Raw genomic sequence first — 26,111 nt, 5'->3', positions numbered from 1 at the left:
AACACACCATTGTAAAGCAATTATACTCCAATAAAGATGTTAAAAAAAAATAATAACCAAAAAGAATTTAAAAATTCCACTTACCCCAGCGTAATTTTCAAAGGGCCGTCCCGCCCAGCAAGCTGGTTCAGGGTTCACAATTAAGGTGTTCCTTGTGGCCTCCCTGGCTCTGCAGGTATAGGGGATGGGATAGAGGTGGGAGGGTCCCTGCTTTCTTCAGACAGGGGCCTTGTCTAGCAGCAGGGAGCTTCTGGTCTTCAGCCTGCAGAAAGTGAGAAGTCCTTCTGAGGAGGAGGCACCCCGTGAACTCCTCCTCTGAGACTCCAGCCCTCTTAGGGTTGAACCCCATCTTTGAATTTCAGCTGAGAAAATCATCTATAGGCTACAGTCTAGCATTCTGTTTTATTCTTGTGTAAATCTTTATTCAGCACCCAGATTGTAAGCCCTCAGAGGGGGTCTGCATGTGGCACGTAGCACTTAGCACAACCCACAACCAGGTGTGTGCTGGATTTAGGAGAACCTGTTAGAAAGATGATCATGAAAAGAACATCTCCCATGACTTTACATCACCTCCATATTGGTTTTCTCATCAGCTCATTTTAAAGGGAATTCTGTTCTGTCTTGACGTTATTGAAGGTTTTTAAAATCAGGTTATAGGTGGTCGGTGTAATGCGTTGCCTGCTGAGGCACAGTAGAACTCATTTCTTAACTCAGGGAGTCCATTAGCAGAAAGGCTGCCAGGTCTCTTTGGATAAAATATTGGCCAGGATGTGTGCAGTTCTCCAGCAAGTCTGGATCTGTAGGATTCCTTCAGTGTGTTTTGTGTCAGGTGTCCCTCTGTTACAAGCATGGGGAGCCCTGACATCCTGCTGCTGGGCCAGGCAGTGTGGAAGCATCAGAGTCTAGGCAAGCTGGTGTTACAGACAAAGCAATTCCTCAGAAATTCCTCGTGGGCCAGACTGCTTGTTTACTCCTCTTTCCTTTTAAAAAATTGAGATATTATTCATATTCAGTGGGTTTTATATATTCACAAAGCTGTGTGACCATCACCACTATTTAATTTCAGAACATTCTCATCACCCCCAAAGAAACCCTGTACCTATAATCAGTGACTCTCCATTCACCCCTTCCCCCAGCTCTTAGCAACCACTAATCTACTTTTTTTTTTCTTTTCTTTTCTTTTCTTTTTTTTGGTACGCGGGCCTCTCACTGCTGTGGCCTCCCCCGTTGCGGAGCACAGGCTCTGGACACGCAGGCTCAGTGGCCATGGCTCACGGGCCTAGCCGCTCTGCGGCATGTGGGATCCTCCCGGACCGGGGCACAAACCCATGTCCCCTGCATCGGCAGGCAGACTCTCAGCCACTGCGCCACCAGGGAAGCCCACTAATCTACTTTTTGACCCTGTGGATTTGCCCATTCTGAACATTTCATATAAATGGAATCATACAATATGTGGCCTTTGTGTCTGGTTTCTTTCACTTAGCATCATGTTTTCAAGGTTCATCCATGTTGTAGAATATACCAGTACTTCATTTCTTTTTTGTGGCTGAATAATCCCTTGTCTGTCCTTTTTATTCGTTTTCATCAGTCTTCATTACATGGACATTCTTCCCGAACCCTGGAAACCACTGGTCATGTACTTCTGGTGCTGTCTTCACCCCAGCTCTGGTAGGGCTAGGGGCTGGTCTTCCTCTACGCTTTCAGTGTTCCAGTTCTCCTGTTGCCTCTGTTCATAATCCTCCCCACCCCTATCCACACCCTTATGTCTTTATTCATCAGATATGTGAGTATCTGTTAAATACAGGTGAGGTGAGGAACATGAAGATCCACCAGATAGGGTTCTTTCGCTGTAGGAGCTTAGAGTCCATTGGGAAGAGAAGATGTATACAGATGACCAAAATGCGAACAGAATATGGGACGTGCCAAGAAAAGGTAAAGTGTGAGGAGTGTCATAAGGCTGCCTGACTCTTAGGCTGCTTGCCTGGAGCCTCCCAGAGAGCCAGGGCCTCAGTCGGGCCATCAAGACTCAGAGACTTGATTTTATTGAGGAACTCACATATCATCAGGTCCACCGGTCTGATCTGTGTTAACTCATAGAGATCTGGATATAAATAAGGTTGTGGAAGGATTATTTATCATGTGGTCTTGGTGGAAAAATGGACTCAAGCCATAAACCAGTAGCTCACAAGGAAGAAAAGTGAACAGCCAATTGAACACACAATATGCAAAGATATGCAAATAAAAACTTTTTTTTTCACTTATCAAATTGAACAACATGGGAAAAATTGATATTCAGGAGTCAGGGAAGTGGATGCTCTATGTACCGTTCAGTAAAAACTGACACAATCCATTTGGAGGTTAATTTGGCAAAGACACTTAAATTTTCAATGATCCATTTCTATGAATTTATGCCAAGGAAACATTCAGTGTACACAAAGATTTACATAAAATGGTATTCTTCACAGCCATATTTATAATAGTGATAAATTATAAACATTAATGCATAGTAAAAAAGGATTTGTTAAATGATAGCATGATATGTATTAGAATAATCACAGCCATTAAGAACTGCTTTCAACAAATATTTAAAGATATATGAAAAGGCTAGTGGTGTGTTAAGTGTGAAAACGCAGGAATCAAAACTATATATTGCATTATTACAACTTTGAAAAGTCTGCATATGTATAATGTGTAAGAAAAAAATTGGTATAAAATTGTCAAAATGTTAAAGCAGTTGGCTCTAGGTAGTGATATTGAATACTTGTAGAAATTTACTTCTTTATACTTTATTCTGTTTTTCTCCAATTTAAAAAAAGTCACTTTATTTTTATTGAAGTTATATATGCAGATGGTTTAAAGAGTCAACAGTTCTATAAGATCCTGTTATGGAGAAACAGAAGATCCCTCTCCACTTTCCTACAGAGAAGTCCTTTTCCACTCCCCCGAGGCAACCGCTTTCAGTTCTTAGCTGTTTATGTTGGTAAAAGAAATCCTCTGTTGCCTTCACACCATGAATGATGAGGCTTTAGCTGTCTTTTGAATATGTCTTCCACTTCCCATCCACCTATCCCCAGTAGCTATATTGTAATTTCCATTTGATTATTGATCAGTGGTTATATTTTTATCACTGTGTTAGCATAGCTGAGCCATGTAGTGTACTATAATTACTTTTCCCTCTTTGTGCAGCTTTTTGTTTCCCTGGAGTTACTAATTATTTTCTTCCCTTGCTTAGTTTTCACCACCTGTCTATTTCATTCTAAATTCACCTTTCCATACCTTCCAGCATATCAAGTATTCTGTCAGTTTCTTCTTGGAGACATTCGTCATGAGCCTACTGACCTGCTTCAGTTTGGGCTAGTTGCCTCAAGCCTACTGCACAGCTGTCATCCTAGGATTTTCCTTCATCATTATTGGGATTCCCTTTGGCTCTATGTCTTGTATTAGATGCCTATTTTTATTTTTCATGTCTTCATAGTTTATTTCTTCATTTTGGTAGAGTATATATTTTATTAGTTTCCTGAGAAAAGATGCATTGTAGGCAAATTTTTTGATACCTGGTATGTTTGAAAATGTTTTTATTTCCTTCATACCTGCTTGACATTTTGAAAATAGATTGGAAATCATTTTTTCTTCAGAACTTTGAAGGCATTGTTCCATCATCTTCCAGCTTCAATTTATGCTGTTAAAAAGTCTGATGTCAATCTGATTCTGGATTCGTTTTTAGGAACCTGTTTTTCCTGTCTGGAATTTCACACTCATGGTCTTCAGGGTAGGGTGTAGCTGGCTATTGTGGGCTATTTCATCCTAGGGCCTCGTGTCCTTCAGTTCTGAGAAATTTTCTTGGTTTATTTCGTTGATTTCTTCACTTCCAATTAGTCTCTTCTGTTTCACTAGAACTTCCAGTATTTAGATATTAGAGGCTTTGGGGTGGTCGTCTAATTGTCGTATATTTGCCTTCTCTGTGTCTTTTTGCTCTATTTTTGGGAGAGTTCCTCAATTTTATCATCTGCCCCTTCTATTTTTTTTTTAATGTGATTCTATTTTTAATTTTCAAGAACCTTTTCCTGTTCTTTGGATGTTCCTTTTTTTTTTTTTCTTTATCATCTAAGTTTGGTTTGGCTTGCTTTTGGTTTGAATATCTTCTCTAATTTCTCTGAGGGTATTAATGATAGCTTTTTGAAATTTTTGTCTCCCTGCATAGTCTCTCGTTTTGATCTCTGCCTTTTGTGGCAGTTCCTCAGGTGTCTACTCATATTTATGAGAGTGGCATTGGAGAATGGGAAACTCTGGATATACATGGGGCTGGATGACCCTGGCCCTTACTGAAGGTCTGGGTTTCTCAGCCTCAGCACTATTGATATTTTGGGCTGGACAGTTTGTTATGAGTGCTGTCCTATGAACTGTAGGATGTTTAGCAGCATCCCTGTTGTCTTCCCTACCCCAATCATGATGATCAAGAATGTCCCAGACGGGCTTCCCTGGTGGCACAGTGGTTAAGAATCCGCCTGCCAATGCAGGGGACACGGGTTCGAGCCCTGGCCCGGGCAGATCCCACATGCCGCAGAGCAGCTAAGCCCGTGCGCCACAACTACTGAAGTTCGCGTGCCGTGCTCTGCCATAAGAGAAGTCACTGCAATGAGAAGCCCGCGCGCCACAATGAAGACCCAACGCAGCCAAAAATAAAATTTATAAAAAAAAAAAAAAAGGGGGGCTTCCCTGGTGGCGCAGTGGTTGAGAGTCCGCCTGCAGATGCAGGGGACATGGGTTCGTGCCCCGGTCCGGGAGGATCCCACATGCCGCGGAGCGGCTAGGCCCGTGAGCCATGGCCGCTGAGCCTGTGCGTCCGGAGCCTGCGCTCCGCAAGGGGAGAGGCCACAACAGTGAGAGGCCCGCGTAACGCAAAAAAAAAAAAAAGAATGTCCCAGACATTGCCAAATGTTCCCTTGGGGCAACGTCAGCCTTTGCTCCTTCTACCCCCATTTGAGAACCACTACTGTAGGGTGATTCATCTGGGTCTTTTCACTGGGGAACCTGGTCCTTCCTCTTACACTGTTCATATTCCCCAGAAAAGAATCTTCCACTCTACTGCCTGAGTGGTTCCTGCTGGGCTGCCACTGTTCTGGGAGGTGAGGGGAGGAAGCAGGGTAAGGATCTCAATTTTCAGTGTACCCTGGCCTTGTGTGTTCAGTATGTTCAACTGGGCCCTGTGTCCTCCCACCCAGGGAACCCTCTGTTCTGCCCTTTCCGGGGAATAAATATCCTCTGCCTTTCATCAGGGCTGGGGAGAGTATTTATCATGATAGAGAACAGATCTGGGGTTTAACTGCTTCATTAGCAGACTGTCAGTCCGCCCTCTTGTTTGTGGCTCCACCTTCAACCCACTTTCAGAACACACTGCTCCAGCTCCCACACCTTTAGGGGGTTGTGTTGTACGGAACCGGGTGCTTCTTAACTTCTCCTCATTGCTGGCCCAGGATCTGGCTCCCAGGGTCTGCTAAATCAGTTCCTACTTGTTCTTTGGTTTTCTAGCTTCTAAAATTGTGTGGCTGTTGTCTCCTTCCCTGTTTGCTTTTCCTGTGGCTTTATGCCTTTTTTTTTTTTTAATTACTGTACATGTCAGAGGATTTTGGAAAGATCAGAGATAAATTCATGTGTTCAACTGGCTAGCATCTAACTGAATTCTTCTCCAATTTGTTTTCATAGTTAGAAAACATAAATATGAAGATCAAAGCTATAGTGATAGATACCTTTTCAGTGCCTGTTATCCAGTGTACCTTTCCTTAGCATAAGGTACCCAGGAAAATGAATTCATTAGAAGCTTTCTTGGGATTCAGGCTTTGGAGCAAAAGGTCTTAGAGGAGATGTGAATTTCATCTGGATCCTGGAACCACATGGTCAACTGCCCCTCCCACACCAGAGCTCTGCTTTCTAGTGTTCAGGATGTTTGTCCACCACGTTTAGTGTCTTACCGTTGGGCAAAGCTAAATGGACACAAATATTCTAATTAGGCAATTTCTCCTTTGCTAGACTCTATTTAGAGTCTCTCTAGACGATAACTTTTAAGTCAACATTTTTCAGACAGGCCAAAACATACTCTATTAGGTTACAGCTTCCTTTAGTTACATTTTAATCACCTTGATTAGATTCGGGTGTTTGTTTTCAAGAATCTCAGTCATCTCTTAGTAATGACCCATATCGCAGATGACTAATGACGATTGTGGTTTCATTTTCATGAATTTAATTCTCAACGTGTAGCCATATGTCAAATTATTAGGGTGTCCTACTATAGTTCCCCTATATTTATTAACTACACCTCCAGATACTGACATTGGGACGCAGGAAGGGGCACTTGCAGCTCTGGGGATGGGGGTGGGGGAGGGTCGGGACTGTTTTCCTAGGTGAGGAGGTGGCGTGAGTGTGTGGCTTTGGGGTGGGGACAGGACATGGGTAGAACAGGTATTCCATGCAGCCTTTTCTAGTCCTCAGGTGGTAGACATACTCACTTCTGTGAATTCCGTTGGCACTTAGCATGTGTGTCTCTTGTCATTAATCTCGTGCCTACATCAGAGGCCTTCTCTGGACCTGTTTATCCCATTTAATCGTAACAACAACCTCTGAGGTAGGTGATATTATCCACCCCTCCCCCTGCCCTTGCTTTAATGGATGAGAAAACAGGCACACTAAAATTACTAGTGTGAGTTACACGTGCAGCCCATGAGAGCAGCACTGGACCTCAGACCAGGCCCACAGGCTCCTGATCTGTATGTAAGTCGTTTAATTAGTGACTTGCCCTGCTGCCAGGGTCTTACTAGATTGCTTAACTAAGCTAGTGGCTCTCTGAAGGGAGATGTGTGCTGTTTGACTTTCCAGGAAGCAGCAGACTCCCTAAAGGGGTTGATGTGTGGGCTTGGAAAGGACTCAGCTTAGTGGGTTACACCGGGCAGGGCTGAGAGTTGGAACCTCACAGGTTCCCGTGCAGCTTGACCGGGCTCTATGGTCCACACCTGCTATGGTTGAAAACTGCCTCCACCTCCACCCTGACCCACCCAACTGCTCCAGCCACAGTCTCGCCGGCACTTCACCGATGGCCCTGGCCTCAGCTGCTGCCCTCCACCCCAGATGGGGGGATGACAGCTGCTGGCCCAACACTGCCTCCAAGGGTTTTATGAGGATACGCAGAAGAGAATGGATGTTCGAAACCCCTGGAATGACCGGGGTTTTTCTTGCAAAGCTTTGTTGTTTCCTTGTCTGCCCATAGTGTTGCTTCTTTTTGATTTTGTTTCACGGGCTCTTGGTTTGTTTTGGTCAATGTCACATCTTCCTAGCCAGGTTCTCTGTGGTGGGAAGTCCAGCTCCTGGATTGGCTGAGCTTCTGGGAGCACGACGATGCTCATACAAACGTGGGTCCAGTGAACCTTTTACAGGCAGCAGCTGAAAACTGCCTGTGCTGTTTGCAGCACAGGGCAGAGAGGGCCTGGCGGTGAGGGCTGGGTGGCCACATCAAAGTCCACGTGCATCACGATTCTTTTTCAGTTCTCAGGTCCCGTTAACCATTGTTTTTAAAAAAATACATTTGAGGTATATTAGTTTAGCTATCTTCAGTTGTTTTAATAAAATTCCTGACTTCAGTTCTTGCCTGCCATGTAAACATATGCACTTAGTAAGCAGCCACATTTCTCAGTGTGTTTTTCACAAAGTCGCTTTTACCCTCAATCCTCCTTTTCCACCGATTTATTCCTCTGTGCCAAATCTGCCGAAACTGAAGAGCTAAGGAACACTACTGGGCATGGTGATAAGCTCGCAGCCACCACACAGGCTCCACGCTAGCTCATTTAATCTTCCAACAGTTTAGTCCATTTTATAGATGAAGGAAACGGAAACGGTAAGTAACTTGCCTGGAGCCACATAGCCAGTAAAACTATGATTCAAAGATTTAAAAGGTCTGTGTCTAAAACCTGTGACCTACTGCTTGCTTAGAACAAAGAGGCCAGGAGGGTCCTAAACTAGTTGATGGGAGAACTGCCTTCCTGCCTCATCTCTCCCCAACTGTCCTGTAACTTTGGACAAGTTGGACGAGTTTCTCTGAGCTTCAGTTTCCTCATCAGTAAAGTGGGAGCTGCCCTATCTCATAGGCTGATGGTGAGGATTTGGTGGGATAGTAGGGCTAGTGTGAAAGCAGGAGCAAGGTGCTCTGTGCTGTGAAGCAAAATAAGGCTAGAGTAACGTAATGCGGCGACTCGTTAATAAGCCTGGAAAAGAGCTCTGCTGGGAGCCTCCTGTAGCACAAGAAGGCCAGAGCTGGAGGGGAGAAGATGAAGTGGGTGATGCAGAAGAGGCAGAGTAGGGGTTATGAGATATGCCCGCAGGAGGGTAAGCTGTGCTCCACAACGTGGAAGCGTGTCACGGTGATGAATGCAGGTCCTGAGGAGTGGATGGCTTGGGTATTTCTGCCAGGGACTCCCTGCAGGGAAAGGGTGTTTCTGCCACGTGCAAGCACCTCTCTGAATTTCAAAGAAATCTGTGTGTGTATGTTTGTGCACGCATGTGTGTGGGCCCATGAGGACCCAACTTTGCATACTTGTGGACCTATGTTTATTTTCCTTAAATTAAGGTGAAATTCACACAACATAAAATTAATCATTTTTAAGTGTACAATTCAGTGGCATTTAGTACCTTCACAATGTTGCATAACCTCCACCTCTGTCGAGTTCCAGAACATTTTCATCACCCCACAAGAAATTGTGTGTACTTTCTAAAGGGTCTGTTCTGTGAAAATGTATTTGTGAACAGCATTAGGTCATCCTGATTTTGCCTACCTGCCCAGAAGCCTCCCTCCCTCATCTGCCTGTCCTGTGTCTTTGGCCAAGGAGTGTGGTCCAAGACCTCAGATTCCAAATGGGTTTGCTAGTCATGGTAAACTCCTCCATGCAGTGTGGCTGTCTCTGGTGGGCATGGAGAAAACCAGCATTTCAGGGTTAATCAGAGGGTAGTTCCTGAGGCTTCTCTCACCGCTTGACTGCCTGTTCTTAGTGTATTAGAAGTCTGTGTTTAAGGGTGTCTGCCAGTGAGAGACTTCAGTCATCGTAAGCCTCTTCCTCAGCCTCAGAGGCAAAGAAGGTAGGTGTTAGTCCACAGTGGAGGAAAATGATGTTTCCTCCGCATTTGGCCATCTGTAACTCCTAGTTCTATGTTGGTGCCCTTGCCGCATGGGAAGCCCAGGTGACCTGAATCCACATTGCCCAAGGGTCCTCTGTAGTTCAAGCATTAAAAGGGTAAGAGGGCTGTTCCCCTGGAAGTGTCAGGCCTGGTACTTATATATGCCTGCCTCCAAATAGCTGGCCCTGGGCAGCATCCACTCCCCTGTGATACAGGGACCACAGCACTGGCCAATGTAGTGGGGATCCCTGAATAGTCTCCATGATCTGCAGAGATGGGGCCAGTGAGTAGCAAATCCTTCCATACTGAGTGAGGGGTGGAGGGAGAGAGAGGGAGACAGAGACAGAGACGAGGAGCAGCAGAAGGAGAAGAAGGGGTGAGGAAAGAGCTACCTTCAGTCATCTAGGGACTACTTCATGCTGATTCCACTACTTAGATCTTGTGCTCACCCAGGAACCAATATCAGGCACACCTCAGAGATACTGCGAGTTCAGACCATGCAATAAAGTGTATATCGCAATAAAGTGAGCATATGAATTTTTTGCTTTCCTAGTGCATGTGAAAGTTATGTTTATACAGTGGTCTATTAAGTGTGCAAAAGCATTATGTCTAAAGAAAAAGTGCATACCTTAATTAAAAACTATTGCTTAAAAATGCTAACCATCACCTGAGCCTTCAGTGAGTTCATAGTAGTAACATCAAAGATCACTGATCAGGGACTTCCCTGGTGGTCCAGTGGTTAAGACTTCACCTTCCAGTGCAGCAGGTGTGGGTTCAATCCCTGGTGGGGGAGCTAGGATCCCACATGCCTCACAGCCAAAAAACCAAAACAGAGAACAGAAACAATATTGTAACAAATTCAATAAAGACTTTAAAAATGGTCCACATCAAAAAAAAAAAAAAAAAGATCACTGATCATAGATCACCATAACAAATATAATAATGATTTTTTAGAAAGGCCTGAAATATTGCGAGAACTACAAAAGTGTGACACATAGACATGAGGTGAGCAAATGCTGTTGGAAAAATGGCACCAATAGACTTGCTCGCTGCAGGGTTGTGACATACCTTCAATTTGTAAAAAATGCAGTATCTGCAAAGTGCAATAAACTGAAGCGCAATAAAATGAGGTATGCCTGTGCTTTGGCCAGGGGGCAGAGAATGAGCCCCTTGGACCTTCATTCTGAAGGACCTTCAGTCCTTCATTCTGATTGGACTACTTGGATCATGTGCCCACCTAGGAACCAGTGACTTTGGCCAGGGGGTAGGGAGTGAAACTCCATGATTGGCTTAAATCCAACCGGGAATTCTTTAAGCTAAATATGGGGTCGGGGTTCCCAGGGGCATGTGTCTGAATAGAGGAGTGGTGGGTCTTGAACTAAATCAGTTTTGGAAAGAAAGAACAAGTAGGAGAAGGATGCCGGGTAGACAGTCAATGATATCCTCCATCCTAGATAAAACAAATGTCAAGACAATGGAAAAAACGTGGTGGTGAAAAACAGTAGCAGGAACTAAAATGCTGGAAGAATTGCTCCGTCTGAGGCTCTGCGCCTTACAGCTCACCTTATTATTCAGGAAGGTGGGTTGGACAGAGAAAGGGCCCTGATCTTAGGAGGCAGTTGGAATCTTGACTGAAAGTGGTAACTGCAACCTGAGAAATTCACCTGTTAGTGGAGGATTCAGACGCTTTATCCACCATCTCCAGCTTTGCAGCCGGTAAAGGAGGTGCAGGCCACCGTGATCTGGCTGCAGTTTGCCCTTCTGACTTCATCTCCCACACGCTACCCTCATTCATTCAGCAAGAATTTAATAAGCAGTTACTATAAACCAGACTTTGAAGAGTAGTCCTCTGCCCTCAGGGAGTCCTGTGGAGGATACAGATAAAAGAGGTAGTTGTATTACTATGTAAGAAATGGGACGACAGGAGAAGGTGTTACAGAGGGACCTTGATCTGAATTGGGGGTTTAGAGAAGGTTTGTTGGACCAAGAGATTTTTAGACCAAAGCTTGAAAGATGAGTAGGAGCTGCCCAGGTGAGGAGTGTGGAGAGGGAAGAACAGACTGGCTGGGCAAGTGGTTGACTTACTTTGTGTTTGGGGTTGATACTGAGGACTCCCAGGGTTATTGTTTGATCCTGATGGAGTGGTGATGTCTTTTCATGAGACGGTGAACTCAACAGGACTTGCAGATTTGAGGGGGAGGAAATGACTTTAGTTTAGAAATGTCGAATTTGAGATACTTCTGGTTCAGCCAAAAGGAGGCATCTAGAGCTGGGTCTGGAACTCAGAGGCAGAGAGCTGTTCCAGATACTTGTTTCCCACTGTCTACTCAACACCTTGAGCTTAACGTGCCCGAAATTGGCCTCTTGAGTTTTCTCCCTAATGTGCTTCTCCACCTTCAATCTTCCTCATCCCTGTAAAAGACATTACCCATCCAGCTGCACAAGCTGAACCCTGGATTATTCCAGAAGGCTCCCTGGAGGCATCTGTCAGGGCTTTTCTGCCTTGGGCCTTTTGCCCCTAGTGTCCTATATCTGGCTTCTCAAAGCATCCCTCACATCTGAGGTTAGACATCGCTCCCTCCGAGAGGTCTTTCCAGACCACCCAGACTGAAGCTGGTCGTCCCGGTTATTCTCTCTCTCCTGGCTGTTTTCCTTCACAGCACCTATCCCAGTTCGCATTTATAATCATTTTTGTCCCAATTTGCTAAATACCTGACTCAGTGCCTCTAGTATATTAGATCCATCCCCCCTTTGATAACAATTTTTATAACATGTTTCTCCTATACTTATCTTCAAATGAAGTCTATAGCTAATATAACCTTTCTGTATATATAATTTTAAATCAGTATAACATCCTGGCAGTAATAGGAAGGAAAAATAAAAGGAAAGTAATTCATAATAAAAATATTTATTTCAGGGCTTCCCTGGTGGCGCAGTGGTTGAGAGTCCGCCTCCCGATGCAGGGGACACGGGTTCGCGCCCCTGTCCGGGAAGATCCCACATGCCGCGGAGCGGCTGGGCCCATGAGCCATGGCTGCTGAGCCTGCGTGTCCGGAGCCTGTGCTCCGCAATGGGAGAGGCCACAGCAGTGAGAGGCCCGCGTACCGCAAAAAAATATATATATATATGTATATATATATATGTGTGTATATATATATATATATATATATATATTTCAGTATTAAATTCCTAAGTTCCCAGGGCTGAGTACTCAGAAATCATAATGAAGTAGTCAGGTGAACAACCATGAATGCAATAGCTCTAAAAGTTGACTAACGGATTTGTGTTTTAGTGAGATATATTGCCAGTGGTGTGCAATTTTCTGCAGTGGTAAGCAACTCCTGTAATGTTTGAACAACATCAAGTAAATCTACCTTTCTACTAATATGCAACAGAGATAGATCCTAGATTCAGATCATTATTAAAAGGTTTTTCATAGTCATGCAGTGCCTAGAGGTACACTCATCAATCATGCAGGACCCAGGACTGTTTTTCACTACACAGGTCAGGTAGCACCCTGGCTCCCACCCCTAAATGCTGGTAGAGTTCCCCCATTCGTGCTGATGATCAAAAATACCTCCCGCATTTCCACAGTGTCCCCTGGACCTAGAGTAGTCCTGCCCTAGTGGGGAGGCACTTGCCTCTCCTCTGTTGTACCGTGAATTCCACGAGGGCAGGATCCACGTCTGAATCTCACTGGAGTACACAGTGTTCAGCACCTAGTGGGCATATATTTGTTGAAATGAAAGAATGCATGACTATTCCATCAACATGAAATTTGTACCAAAAAATGTTAGGAAAGGAGTACACTGCACAGAAGTGTGACCTGACATTGACCTTCCTTCTGCATGCCTTAGGCCAGCTGACCTCTGTTTTAGTGAAAGAGACTTGCAATTATAGCTCCAGACGATGTAGAATTGCAACTCTTAAATCCTTTACAATGAAGGAAGTCATCTCACCATGCACAAAAGAAACTGCACTGGCTCTGAAGTTGTGGTTTGTCTTTTTTTGGAAAGTCAGGCTTGTCTGTTGAAGAGCTCAAAACACTTGACCAGCTCTCTCATTTATCTTAACATGTGTATGCTATATTTATTCTCCCCTCACAGATGGGGAAATGAAGCTTGCCGAAGGGCCATATTTAGTTGAGTCTTGATCCTCTGCCTTGGGGGGTCAGCTTAGATAAAACAGTATCCTAAAACTCAATTTTTATGCAGTAGTTTAAACCTCCACCCACATTAAATCTGTTACTAGGGCTGCTCACAAGGGTAAAAAGTGTTAGTTTGTGCGTTTTTAACCATGTGACGTGGCGATCTAGTTCAGTCCTCTCCTTTTAGAGATGAGGAAGTGCAGGTTCACGAGACACGGTTAGATAATGGCAGAACCAGTTCTCCAGCTGGTCGTCTTTCTGCCACCGCACATTTAAACTTTTCTCTCTCTCTTTTTTTTTTCTCCAGCTAACCTAAACAGGAGTTATAATAAGGCAGGCAGCCAAAAGGAAGATAATAATGGAAAAGAAGCCAAAGATCTGGTCCACTAGCTGCTAAATAATTAATAAATTAACTGGGAGACGGACTTATTCTAATCAAAATATAGGAAGATGACAGTTGCTTAAAGTTAGAAGCTGAACCTTCAGTTTCAAGAATTCTTTTACCAAGAGCTAATCAGGCTCCTGATAAGTAAATACCATCTCACAACTGAACAGAGATTTTAAAAAAAGGAAAGGAAGGAAGGAAGGAAAAAAAGTCAAATATTTTTAAAGTTTTTGAAAAACAATGACCTCTTAGGAATTTCTAGCACTTAAAAAAAATTCTCCTCCCCAAATTTTCTTTAGTCCACCTGTAGCAGGAGAGTGGTATGTGTAAACTGAGTAAACTCATCATCGATGCATTTTGAACCAAACTTACCAAAATATTCCACAAAAGAACTCAACCCAGCTTCCTTGAAAAAGTTATTTTTAAAGGGGTGAAAGGTGATATTTCACAAAGTTAAATACAAAATGAACTTGAAAGTGACAAAAGGACATAACCAAAAAATGAGGTTTCATAGACTACTGTTACCAAGAATTATTGAAGAAATGTTGATAATTTATAAGATTTCTGACAAAACACTTCATCTTCAGCATCTAGCTTCAGTCCATGTGTCCTCTTGGCTTTAGTATAGCACCTTTTAGGGGTTAGAGTGATTCAGGAGCCATGCCTGTTACCTATTTTAGGCTTCTCACCAGAAACAGATGTTTCAGATGGAGATTACTACTCCTTCATTTACCACAAGCCACCAGTTGTCAGGGACATTCTTACTTAGTTGCCTTACATTTTATATATCTCAAAGTAGTCAAAGCTGTTTTAGACTTTAGAAGTCTGGGGCTTGTCTGTTAAAGAATTATTCAATTGTGGTCCCACTTTTTCTAGGTTGTTACAGAGGAAAAATGGTTACAGGTTTTGATAATGACTGTTTTCTGAATCAAAGTAATGTCCTGGATTATTCAGAGGCATAATATATTCTTATAGCACTTATAGTCTTCAAAGCACTTGTCGTTGATAATCTCCCATTTTACAGACTGATAAACAAAGGCTCTAAGAAATAAGTGACTTGACCAAGGCCACATGCTAGTAGGTCATATATGTTCCAATCCTCTCTGTTCTGTAAGGCCCAACCCAAATGCCACCTCTTCTAAAAGTCTTTTTTTAGAGTCCCCTAATTACTACCTTTGGTTTTCACCACATTCTGACTTGTAATACAATGTCTGCATACATTTGTCTCCCTTGCCGTGAACTCCCTAAGGGCAGAAACCGTTATAAATGTTTTTGTCTCTTCCAACTTATCAATTCTTCCTCCTCAGTGCCAACTTTAAGCATGTTCTCTCATCAGCACCGCAGTTTCTTCTTCTGTTCTAGGCTGTGGCTTTGAGGTCTACAAAGTTCTAGTGAGGTGCACGGGCACACCATGGGTATTATTGCTCATTCGTGTTCGTTGCCATATTTTTAACATACAGGTATCTTATGAGAGCTTTGCAAATGTTGAAATTGTTTTACAAGTCAGAAAGGATCTAAATCTTGGCCTTCCTTCATTTCCCTGATGGTTGCACATTCTGGGCACATAGTAGTGATACCAACCAGGGTTCTTGGCCTTCCCCAATCAATAGAAATTGACTAGAGGCCAGACAAGAGATTCAGGCAAGGCTTTATTGGGACCCCTGCTGCAGCAGGGGGAAGCGAGGGAGAACAAGCAGCAGGTTTCCTTGCTTGCTCACTGGCTGAGCAAGGGCAAGCTTGTTCCTTACATGGGGTGAGGGTAGGGGTGTGTCCAGGGGTTGGGCTGGAGGGGTGGCGTGTGCAGGGGGCATGCGCAGTACCCTGCTTTTCCTCCTGACACCCTGTTTTTGCTCCAGGCTCTTCAAAAGTGGCAGTTGGGTTTTTTGGTCTCTTTGTATTGATCTCTTTTGGGTCCAGAATTTGCCCCAACTGCTTATGCACACAGTTATTTTTAGTCTCATATAGTTTCTTTGTACCTTGTTGCTCCAGGAGAGGTTTATTCAGGCACAAGCATTGCAGCACTGTAGCAAAGGTTCCCAGGTCCCAACCTTTCTCAGTAGGTGCTTATTAATGTTTCTTTGATTAAGCATTTATATATTCACCTGCTCCAATTTACACTCTCCCATTGCTGTATCTGACTGCCTTTTTCTATGTACGTGTCTTGAATTCCCAACTAAACTATAAGCTCCAAAGGGGACGAGGGGACGATTATTTCTTTTATTTGTGTGTACGTGTCCTTAGAACATCTTCCATGCAGTATGATCTCAAAACATCTTTGCTAATTGATTTTCAGTGACCAGTTGTGTGATAGAATACCACAAAAAGCACGGCAAGGCCTATACCACCCAACGTGAGTGATTTTGCTTAAAGTACATATTTTGGATAAGTATTTTAAATAGGTGTACACATTCTAAAAACATCTATTTTATTTTATTTTTTTAAAACATTTTTATTGGAGTATAATTGCTTTACAATGGTGTGTTTCTGCTTTACAACAAAGTGAATCAGTTATACATATACATATATCCCCGTATCTCTTCCCTCTTGCGTCTCCCTCCCTCCCACCCTCCCTATTCCACCCTTCTAGCTGGTCACAAAGCACCGAGCTGATCTCCCTGTGCTATGCGACTGCTTCCCACTAGCTCTCTATTTTACATTTGGTAGTGTATATATGTCCATATATACACTACCACTCTCTCACTTTGTCCCAGCTTACCCTTCCCCCTCCCCGTGTCCTCAAGCCCATTCTCTAGTAGGTCTGCATCTCTGCGTCTTTATTCCCGTCTTGCCCTTAGGTTCTTCACGACCATTTTTGGGTTTTTTTAGATTCCATATATATGTGTTAGCATACGGTATTTGTTTTTCTCTTTCTGACTTACTTCACTCTGTATGACAGACTCTAGGTCCATCCACCTCAATACAAATAACTCAATTTTGTTTCTTTTTATGGCTAATATTCCATTGTATATATGTGCCACATCTTCTTTATCCATTCATCTGTCAATGGACACTTAGGTTGCTTCCATGTCCTGGCTATTGTAAATAGAGCTGCAATGAACATTGTGGTACAAAAACATGTATTTTAAACAGAAGTCACTAAAGCGGGAGGGAGCACCCAGGTCCACGCCAAGGGAACAAAGGTGGTACAGAAATGGGCACACTTTTGGGCTGCTGGCTGAGCTGGGCATAAAAAGGGGTCTCCGGACTGATGGCCATTTGCTACAGTTCTCTGTTGCACCTGAAGGTGTTTTGTTTCCTCTCAGAGCACATTTCGTTGGTCTCTTATTGTCTGTGGACTCTTGTCAGATTGTCAGCGTGTGATATTGTTGAAGGGTGAAGCTTGTCATCCTCACAGATCAGGCACTCTTGATGAGAACGGAGAGCCTAATCACTAAGCTACCAGAATACACTGTAAAAAAATGGATCCCGCTGGTACTTAGCCAATTGCTAAGAAGCTAAAGATTTTACTAAGCAGTTCAACAATCCTGTTGACCAAATTCACCATTGTTTTTTTATGGTTTTGATGTACGACAGTTGTCTTTAATACACTGAGAACATTTCAGTTACCAGGCTGAAATGTTTAAATATCTACCTTTTAAAAAAGTTTTTTGGACTAAAATGTAATTGATTTCTTAATTAGGAGGACACTAGAGAATTGGCTTTGAGGAATTCTTTTAAAAGAAAGGGCAGTTCCGCATTTAACTTTCTTTGTGTTGTCAAATTTTAAATATATAGCTGGAGAGGAAAGAATTGCATGCCTCAATTTATTTATCCCCAAATCTAAAATTTCACATTAAGTTCACTCAAGATATTGCACAGTAGATATGAACAATTGTATATGATGCAGGGTGCAGTATGCACAGGGGATCGTTTATTTTTTTAATTTGCTATCTATTATTAGACTTCTAATTACTCAGGCTGGATGGAAGCAGAAAGGTCTCATTCTGATAATCACTGCCAATTATTTAGCTGGAGATTACAGGCAGAAGGAGTTCATTTTAGATGGTTCAGACTTAAGAAGTAACATTTCTTTCCAAGGAGTTCTAAACACACTTGTCTTTTTTTTTTAACCCCAATTCTTCACATTTTAACTATTCCAACAAAAATCTACAGTTTAACAAATCTAGAAATGATTAGTCTAGTTCCCTTCCTTTGTGCCCACATGTCTCTTGAGGAAAATCAGTATGCACTGTGGTTATGAAAGGAATCTGTACGATAGACTTATGTTCTATAGAATGTTTGGATGAATATTTGAATGTTAAGCATTTCTAAAGAACTTTGCATTCACTTGCTTTTTATTTCTTGTAATACCCTCCCAGAGAAAGAGTGCACTTTCTATTTCCCTGATGAGGTAAAATTTTCATTAAAAAAATCTAATTTGATTTTCTGAAAAAGTGTGTAATTCTTTTTTTTTATTACATTTTAAATAGTCTTAAGGCTCTCGAATCCCCCAAATGACTAATTAGTACAGTAATAATATATCATTCTCTTTTATTAATATGAAAATTATACTGTCCTCAAGAGACCTCAGTTTGATTTGTGTGTTTTGATGCCAGAGTAGAAAATTTTATTTTGTCACTAAAGGAGTTTCTTCCCTGTGGTTGGAGAGAGAACGATGCAGAGCCAGGGCTGATGTGCCACTGATGGGACCCTGCGTGGACTGGCAGAGAATAGGAGAACCAGTTTCCCGTGGGATGAAGAATTTACGTTAAAGAGTTGAAAGCATTCTTCTGTGTGCTTGGCACTCTCCTGAGTGCTTTAGTTGCAATATCTCATTTATTCCTCATAATCCTATGAGATAGTATCCTCATTTCTAATTCTGTGAAAACTGGGTCTCAAAATATGGATGAGGAGAGATTTGTAGCAAGAGACCCCCATTCCCTGACCGTGCTGTGTGCAAGTTTGCTCAGGAACAAACTGCTAGGTAGTTGCCAGATAGAATGCTAAGATCAAATACTGTCCCTTTAATTCTTCTTCTCGACATGCAGTTTGAAATAGGCAGTAGAGTACAAGAAGTATACTTAATTCACCAAATTGTACTATTTAACACTCAAACATTTTTTTTTCATTTTTTTTATTGGAGTATAATTGCTTCACAATGGTGTGTTAGTTTCTGCTTTATAACAAAGTGAATCAGTTATACATATACATCCGTTCCCACATCCCTTCCCTCCTGCGTCTCCCTCCCTCCCACCCTCCCTATCCCACCCCTCCAGGCGATCTGATCTCCCTGTGCTATGCGGCTGCTTCCCACTAGCTATCTACCTTAGGTTTGGTAGTGTATATATGTCCATGCCTCTCTCTCGCTTTGTCACAGCTTACCCTTCCCCTTCCCCATATCCTCAAGTCCATTCTCAAGTAGGTCTGTGTCTTTATTCCTGTTTTACCCCTAGGTTCTTCATGACATTTTTTTCTTAAATTCTATATATATGTGTTAGCATATGGTATTTGTCTTTCTCTTTCTGACTTACTTCACTCTGTATGACAGACTCTAGGTCTATCTACCTCATTACAGATAGCTCAATTTTGTTTCTTTTTATGGCTGAGTAATATTCCATTGTATATATGTGCCACATCTTCTTTATCCATTCATCCAATGATGGACACTTAGGTTGTTTCCATCTACAGGCTATTGTAAATAGAGCTGCATTGAACATTTTGGTACATGACTCTTTTGGAATTATGGTTTTCTCAGGGTATATGCCCAGTAGTGGGATTGCTAGTTCATATGGTAGTTCTATTTGTAGTTTCTTAAGGAACCTCCATACTGTCCTCCATAGTGGCTGTATCAATTTACATTCCCACCAACAGTGCAAGAGGGTTCCCTTTTCTCCACACCCTCTCCAGCATTTATTGTTTGTAGATTTTTTGATGATCGCCATTCTGACTGGTGTGAGATGATATCTCATTGTAGTTTTGATTTGCATTTCTCTAATGATTAGTGATGTTGAGCATCCTTTCATGTGTTTGTTGGCAGTCTGTATATCTTCTTTGGAGAAATGTCTGTTTAGGTCTTCTGCCCATTTTTGGATTGGGTTGTTTGTTTTTTTTGTTATTGAGCTTCATGAGCTGCTTGTAAATTTTGGAGATTAATCCTTTGTCAGTTGCTTCATTTGCAAATATTTTCTCCCATTCTGAGGGTTGTCTTTTGGTCCTGTTTATGGTTTCCTTTGCTGTGCAAAAGCTTTGAAGTTTCATTAGGTACCATTTGTTTATTTTTGTTTTTATTTCCATTTCTCTAGGAGGTGGGTCAAAAAGGACCTTGCTGTGATTTATGTCGTAGAGTGTTCTGCCTATGTTTTCCTCTAAGAGTCAAACTGATTTTTAAAACATGTTATACTTTTGATAATAGTCCTTTTGTAACTGACTGGGGTGCCAGCATGTTTCATACCCATTTTGCGTCATCTCTTCATTGATCATTTCTTAACACCAGAGCACTGCTTTATTCGAAACCAATTAGAGGCCTCCACTTTTAAAAATAAATGCTAAAGAAGATTGGGGGTGGCATTTCCCGTCTTGTCCTGAGCCAACACTTGAGAAATCTTTCAGTGCCCTTGGCTCCAAACTGCAGGTGTGCCCTTCAAAAGCATCGCAGAAAAACAGGAGGGTTAACTCCAAAGTCAAGAGTTTGAGATAATGATATGAGTTTGAGTGTAACATTGTAGTAAGAAAAATGTCAGAAGCTGACATGAAAGGAAAATTGTCCCATGAGAGAAATACTACCTGAAATTCTGAGTGGAAGATGTTTTTAATATGCCTTTAATTCCACATTCATGCAGTTCTAGTAGTGAAGCAGGTCATTTAAGACGGGTGGTGGCTTAGGCCAAAAATGAAGTTTCCTTGAAACCAGATGAGAGGCTAGCCCTGACAAAAATGGAATCCTGACTGTTCACTCACAAAAATGTAAGCAAGTAGAATTTTGTGTCATAGGAAATAATCTAAATGAAACAGGATCTTCACTGTCTTTTGTGATGGAGAGATGCTAAAACAGCCATCAATAGTACAGCCCTTCTATAAAATGTGAAGCAGCAGTTTAAATATGGAAGGCATATTTTGTAATAACTTATAAGGGAAAAGAATCTGAAAAAGAATAGATATCATGTGTGTGTACAAATATATATATAATATATATATATATATGCACACACACATACATATATATATAACTGAATCACTTTGCTGTACACCTGAAACTAACGCAACATTGTAAATCAACTATACTTCAATTAAAAAAATAAAATAATATAGCAGTCTAATGTATTCTGGTCTGGAACCATGTCCAAGACATACTGAAAGGTGCAGAACAACATGGGTTGCACGGTTTTCGTCTGTGTACAGATGTTTAAATATGTACAGTTGTAGGCATATACATGTACAGAAAATAACTGGAAAGATACATATGAAAAATCTACATTTCAGGAAAGAAATGGAAATTGGAGAGGAAGGGGGATTTTGTGGATTTACTCAGTATGTTTCTATCTTTAAATTTTCACACAAACATGCATATGCACACACACACACACACACACACACACACACACAAAATTAAGAAAACTATATAAACAGGGAAAGCAAAGATTTAAGGTCTCAGTGAAGATGTATAGTGGTTAAGGCATAGGTTCTGACGTAAAACTGCCAGGGTGTGAATCCCATCTCCTTTACTTGCTATGTACTTCCTTACACAAGTTATTTAATTTCTGTTGCCTCAGTTTACACAAATGCAACATAGAGATGATGGTTCTTATGTCATATAGTTGTTACAAGATTAAATAAGTAATACATGAGAGAGCATATGGATCATATGTTTAATAACATAGTGAACATTCAGTATATAATATTTTTATAAATGACTATACTTAAACATCTAGCTACAATCAATTCTGTGTGCAAACTTTTCAGTTAAAAATGCTTCCAGTGACAACTCTTGTCATCACAATGTATTTTCTCAGAGTTTCACTGTGGACGTTAATGATACTGTCATATTTTACCCCAGTGGTGTTCAGAGCTTCCAAAGGAAGAATAGCAAAGACAAATGGAATTATGTTGTTTTTTGTACTATGTCATACATTCCATTTGTGGAATAGTCCTGACTTTTTGCTTCTTTGACCATCTAATCTAATGTACATATTTGTTAGTAAACTCTAGAAATGGAAATAATGAGGTTTTTCTTTCTCCCTTAGGAAGACTATGATCGTCTGAGGCCTTTATCTTATCCAATGACTGATGTCTTCCTTATATGCTTCTCTGTGGTAAATCCAGCCTCATTTCAAAATGTGAAAGAGGAGTGGGTACCAGAACTTAAGGAATACGCACCAAATGTACCCTTTTTATTAATAGGAACTCAGGTATGTCTGCTTTGATTTTACCCATTTAAGAATAACCTCTGTGGCCTGCCTTGTGGTGTTGCTCTCAGGCAAATGGCCCCAAGGTTTAGCAAATGAGATAATATATGTTTAATCTCAGTTGTTATAATAAATTCTGTCACATTTTTGGAAAAAGTAGTGTCAAAGAAAGCAGTTACTATATTAGTTGGTTTTAAAGATGAGGTTCTTTTGTAATCTTTTTTGATACGCGGGGTTAAATGGGACTACATGCTTTATCTTTAAAGACTGAGAATGTTATGAGATATTATTAACATTTCTTAACTAGATTGATCTCCGAGATGACCCCAAAACTTTAGCAAGACTGAATGATATGAAGGAAAAACCTATATGTGTGGAACAAGGACAGAAACTAGCAAAAGAGGTAATGCAAACTTTACAGAATTTAAAAATAAATGTACATGAAGCTAAGGTAATAATAGAAGCTAATGTTTATTGTGCTTTACTGTATGCCAGGCACTGTGCTGAGTGTTTTACATGCATTAGATCATTTAATCCTTGCCTCTACTCAGTGAGGTTGGTCTACTAGTACCTCTGTTTTATGGAGGAGAAAACAGAGGCACAGCCTTGTCAGGTAACTTGTAAGGTCCCGCAGGTAGTAAATGGCAGAGGTGGGCTTCAGTAAAGGCCTCACTCTGGCCTTTACACCTGTGCTACACTGCCAGCAATATTTTCCTAGTAAGTCATGTGTACAAAGATGCGTCACAAATAGGGGCTGCTTAATCAGGCCCTTTCTTCAGTGAAGACTCATGGAGTAGGCAATGGAGTGGAATAGGAGGACAATTTAAGTCTGCAGTTAAAAACAAAAAATTATGACTAGGTTGGAGAAGAAACGTGTTGTTGAATTCTCTTCCACAAGAGAATTTTTATGAAAGGTGGAAAATATTATCATTTTAAAAATATAACTGTGATGCACAAAATACCTTTTAACTTACATTCTTCCTCTCCCCAAAGTGAGGCTTACTTTTTTCTCCATTTGCCCCTAACATGATTGGATTCTATTTTTTAGATGTTATGACTTTAATAGGACTTTTGTGGAAATGGAATATAATAAGGTGTTTTTAAAAATACTCTCAGGAGGCAGAAGAAAGCAAGAAAACTTTTTGGAGAACAGTTTTTCCTAAAGCAAAAGATAAATAGCTTTACTAACAAGTTACTAACAAGGAATTTCACATATTAAATTCTGTCATCTAGGAGAGAAGGAATTTCTAAATTTCATAAAGGTAGAAGTCATAAATGAAAACATTGATGATTTAACGTAAAAATGTAATATGACATCAAATGCCAGAAATAAAATTAAAAGTCATGTAACAAACTTGACATTTATGGCAGAAAAATGGGTTAATATCCTTAGTGGACATGAACCCCTTGCATATGGATTAATCAGAAAAAGACATATGCATACCCCAATAGGAAAAGGGACTCAGAACATCAATGGGAGATTCTCAAAAAAATGCGGATTGCCATTGAAGATAAAAAATATGTTCATATTCCTTAGTAGTCAAATGCAAGTTCAGTTTCCATCTATAAAACTGGCACACAAAAGAAGAGACATTAATTAGAATACCCACTGTTCCAGGTGTAAGCAAATGGGTACTCTGTTGTTCTGTTGGTCTTTGAGTAAAAGCCTTGACAACATGCAAAAGCCTTAAAGTCATGTACACTTTTGATCAAGCAATTTCATAGGGAGGAGTTTATCCTAAGAATATTGTACAGGATGTGTTTAAAGAGATAGCCATAAAGTTCCTGCATTGTTTATAATGGCAGAAAAAAAAACCCTGCATCTATTAAACATTTATACTAATTTACTTACTGAGATGTTCATGTTTATTATGTAGTTTAAGGGGAAAAAAAAGTGGTTGCAAAACACCATTTCTAGACCTGTCAGCAGCATTTGGCACAGGTGGTCCCTTCTTGAAACACATTCACTTGGCTTCCTTGAACGCCCTCTCTTGGGCTTTCTCCCCGCTCGTTGGCCTCTCCTCCATCTCCTCATCTCCCCATCTCTGAATGTTGAGGGTCCAGGGATCAGCACTCTGCTTCTTGGATGTCTTTCCTTCTATATCCATACTCAGTCTTTAAGCTTGGTAAGCTTCTATCCGTCTTGTGGTTTGAACAGTCTGCTACTGAGATTCCCAAATTTCTATCTGCAGCCTGGACCTCTTCCCTAAACTCTAGACTTGGTTATCTAACTGGTCATGCAACAAGTCCATCCGGGTGGTAAGCATCTCAAAACTAACATGTCCAAAACAGAATTCCCAATTTTATCCTCTAGGCTTAGTCTTCTCAGTTACTCGGATCAAAAACCTTGAAGTCACGCTTGACCTTGCTCTTTCTCTCATACCATTCAGTGAACCCTCCAGCAAAATATATTTCTCTACGTTCAGAATATACCCAGAATCCAAACGCTCCTCTCTGTCCCCTCCTCTGGCAGCCTGGTTCAGGCCCCCTCCCTCTCTGGCCTGGATTACTGGAACAGCTGCTCACTCACCTTTCTGCTTCTGTCTGTGTCTGTTAACCTGTTCTCAACACAGCAGCCAGAGTGAGACTTTAAAAATAGAAGCCCCATCAGCTCCCTGCTCTGTTCAGAATCTTCCAGTGGCTTTATTATCTTCCGAATAAATAAAGGCCCAAGCCCTCACCCTGGCGTACAGGCCCCGCTACCTCTCTGCCTCACTCATTGTGCTCCAGGCACTCGGCCTCTGTGCGGTTTCCCCAATCTTCTGCCTCAGAGCCTTTGTCCTTTCACTGCCCCCTCTGCCTGGGATAGTCTTCCTGATGTAGACATTGTTCATTCTTTCACTCAAATATCACTCTCTCAATGAGGCCTTGCCTGACCTCTCCCTACTCCCTATCTCCTCCCCCATTTTTCTCCAGACCACATATTCTACCTCTATATTTATTAGTCCATGGTCTTCTCCCTCTAAAATATAAGCTTCATGAGAATAGCTTAGGGACTTAATTTTGTTCCTTGCTGTATTCTCACAATTGGCAAATGAGAGTGCTCTGAAAGTTTTCAATGAACGAACGAATGGATGGATGGATGGATGGGTCCCCTCTCACAGTAGAAGCCAAAGTCCTTACTCGAGGTCGCTACCTCGAGGCTGCCTCACTGACTGCCTCTCTTGCCATTACCCCTGCTCACCCTCTCCTGCCACTCTGGCTTCTTTCCCACCCCCTGAATGCTCCGTGCATGCTCCTGCATCAGGGTCTTTACGTCTGTGGCTCTGTCTGCCTGGAAACTCTTCCCCTAGGTATCCCTCAGTGCTCAGACTTTACCTTGGTGAGCAGCTTTCTCTGACCACCACCACTGTCCTCTGCACCCTTTCCCTCCCTCACTCTGCTTTTTTTTTTTTTAACCTGTAGCATGTGCCACCATCTGCTCTATATTCCTTTGTGTGTTCCTCCCCCAGTAGAACTTAAGCAAACGTAAGCATCACACAGCAGAGACTTTGCTGTTTTGCTCAGTTCATTGACATGATCCCCAGCACCTAAAAACAGCCTGGCATATAGTAGGTACCCAGTAAATATTTGATGAATGAAAGAATTTTCCATAGAGAAAGTCTGGAAGAATATACACTAGTATTTTAACAGTTAGCTGTCTCTGGGTATCATAAATATGGATGATTTCATTCTTTTTGCATTTTATGATTTTCCTTATAATGGTGTATTTGTGTGGTATCAGTTGTTGTAAAAAAAGACTGTATATATTTGTGATTTTTTTTTCTCCCTCCCAGATAGGTGCGTGCTGCTATGTAGAATGTTCAGCTTTAACCCAGAAGGGATTGAAGACTGTTTTTGATGAGGCTATCATAGCCATTTTAACTCCAAAGAAACACACAGTAAAAAAAAGAATAGGATCAAGATGTATAAACTGTTGTTTAATTACGTGAGAAACGTCTTCAGTGGCCAAGTAAACTGTCCATTTCTCTCAGAAAGCATATGAAATGCTAAAGCTATACCCAGACCTCTTAAAAATAATGAAGCAGTTTAAAACTTGAAAGGAAAAAAAACAAAACAAAACCCTGTCCTCAGAATTCTA

The 26,111-nt window shown here is 41.6% G+C and overlaps 1 protein-coding gene across 2 annotated transcripts in view; it reads left to right on the top strand.

Moving 5' to 3' along the window:
• The window catches only part of RHOQ (ras homolog family member Q), a gene marked incomplete at its 5' end in the record, with an annotated part of 37,282 nt that extends 11,190 nt beyond the window's left edge, over positions 1–26,092 (top strand). Inside the window, 3 exons of one of the 2 annotated variants that reach the window (XM_079720472.1) lie at positions 21,869–22,033; positions 22,338–22,466; positions 25,807–26,092. In XM_079720472.1, the coding sequence (XP_079576598.1) occupies positions 21,869–22,033; positions 22,338–22,466; positions 25,807–25,962 (450 nt within the window). In that variant the 3' untranslated portion in view covers positions 25,963–26,092. Of the gene's footprint in view, positions 1–21,868; positions 22,034–22,336; positions 22,467–25,806 lie in introns of those variants that run through there. The other variant, XR_013811272.1, reaches the window with a different exon arrangement.
• Between the last annotated feature and the right edge of the window lie 19 nt (positions 26,093–26,111).

This window comes from Hyperoodon ampullatus (assembly GCF_949752795.1).
Source record: "Hyperoodon ampullatus genome assembly, chromosome: 15".
In the NCBI taxonomy this organism is placed as follows: Eukaryota; Metazoa; Chordata; class Mammalia; order Artiodactyla; family Ziphiidae; genus Hyperoodon; species Hyperoodon ampullatus.
Note: the sequence above shows the minus strand (reverse complement) of the source record. Positions and strands in the feature narration are given on the sequence as shown.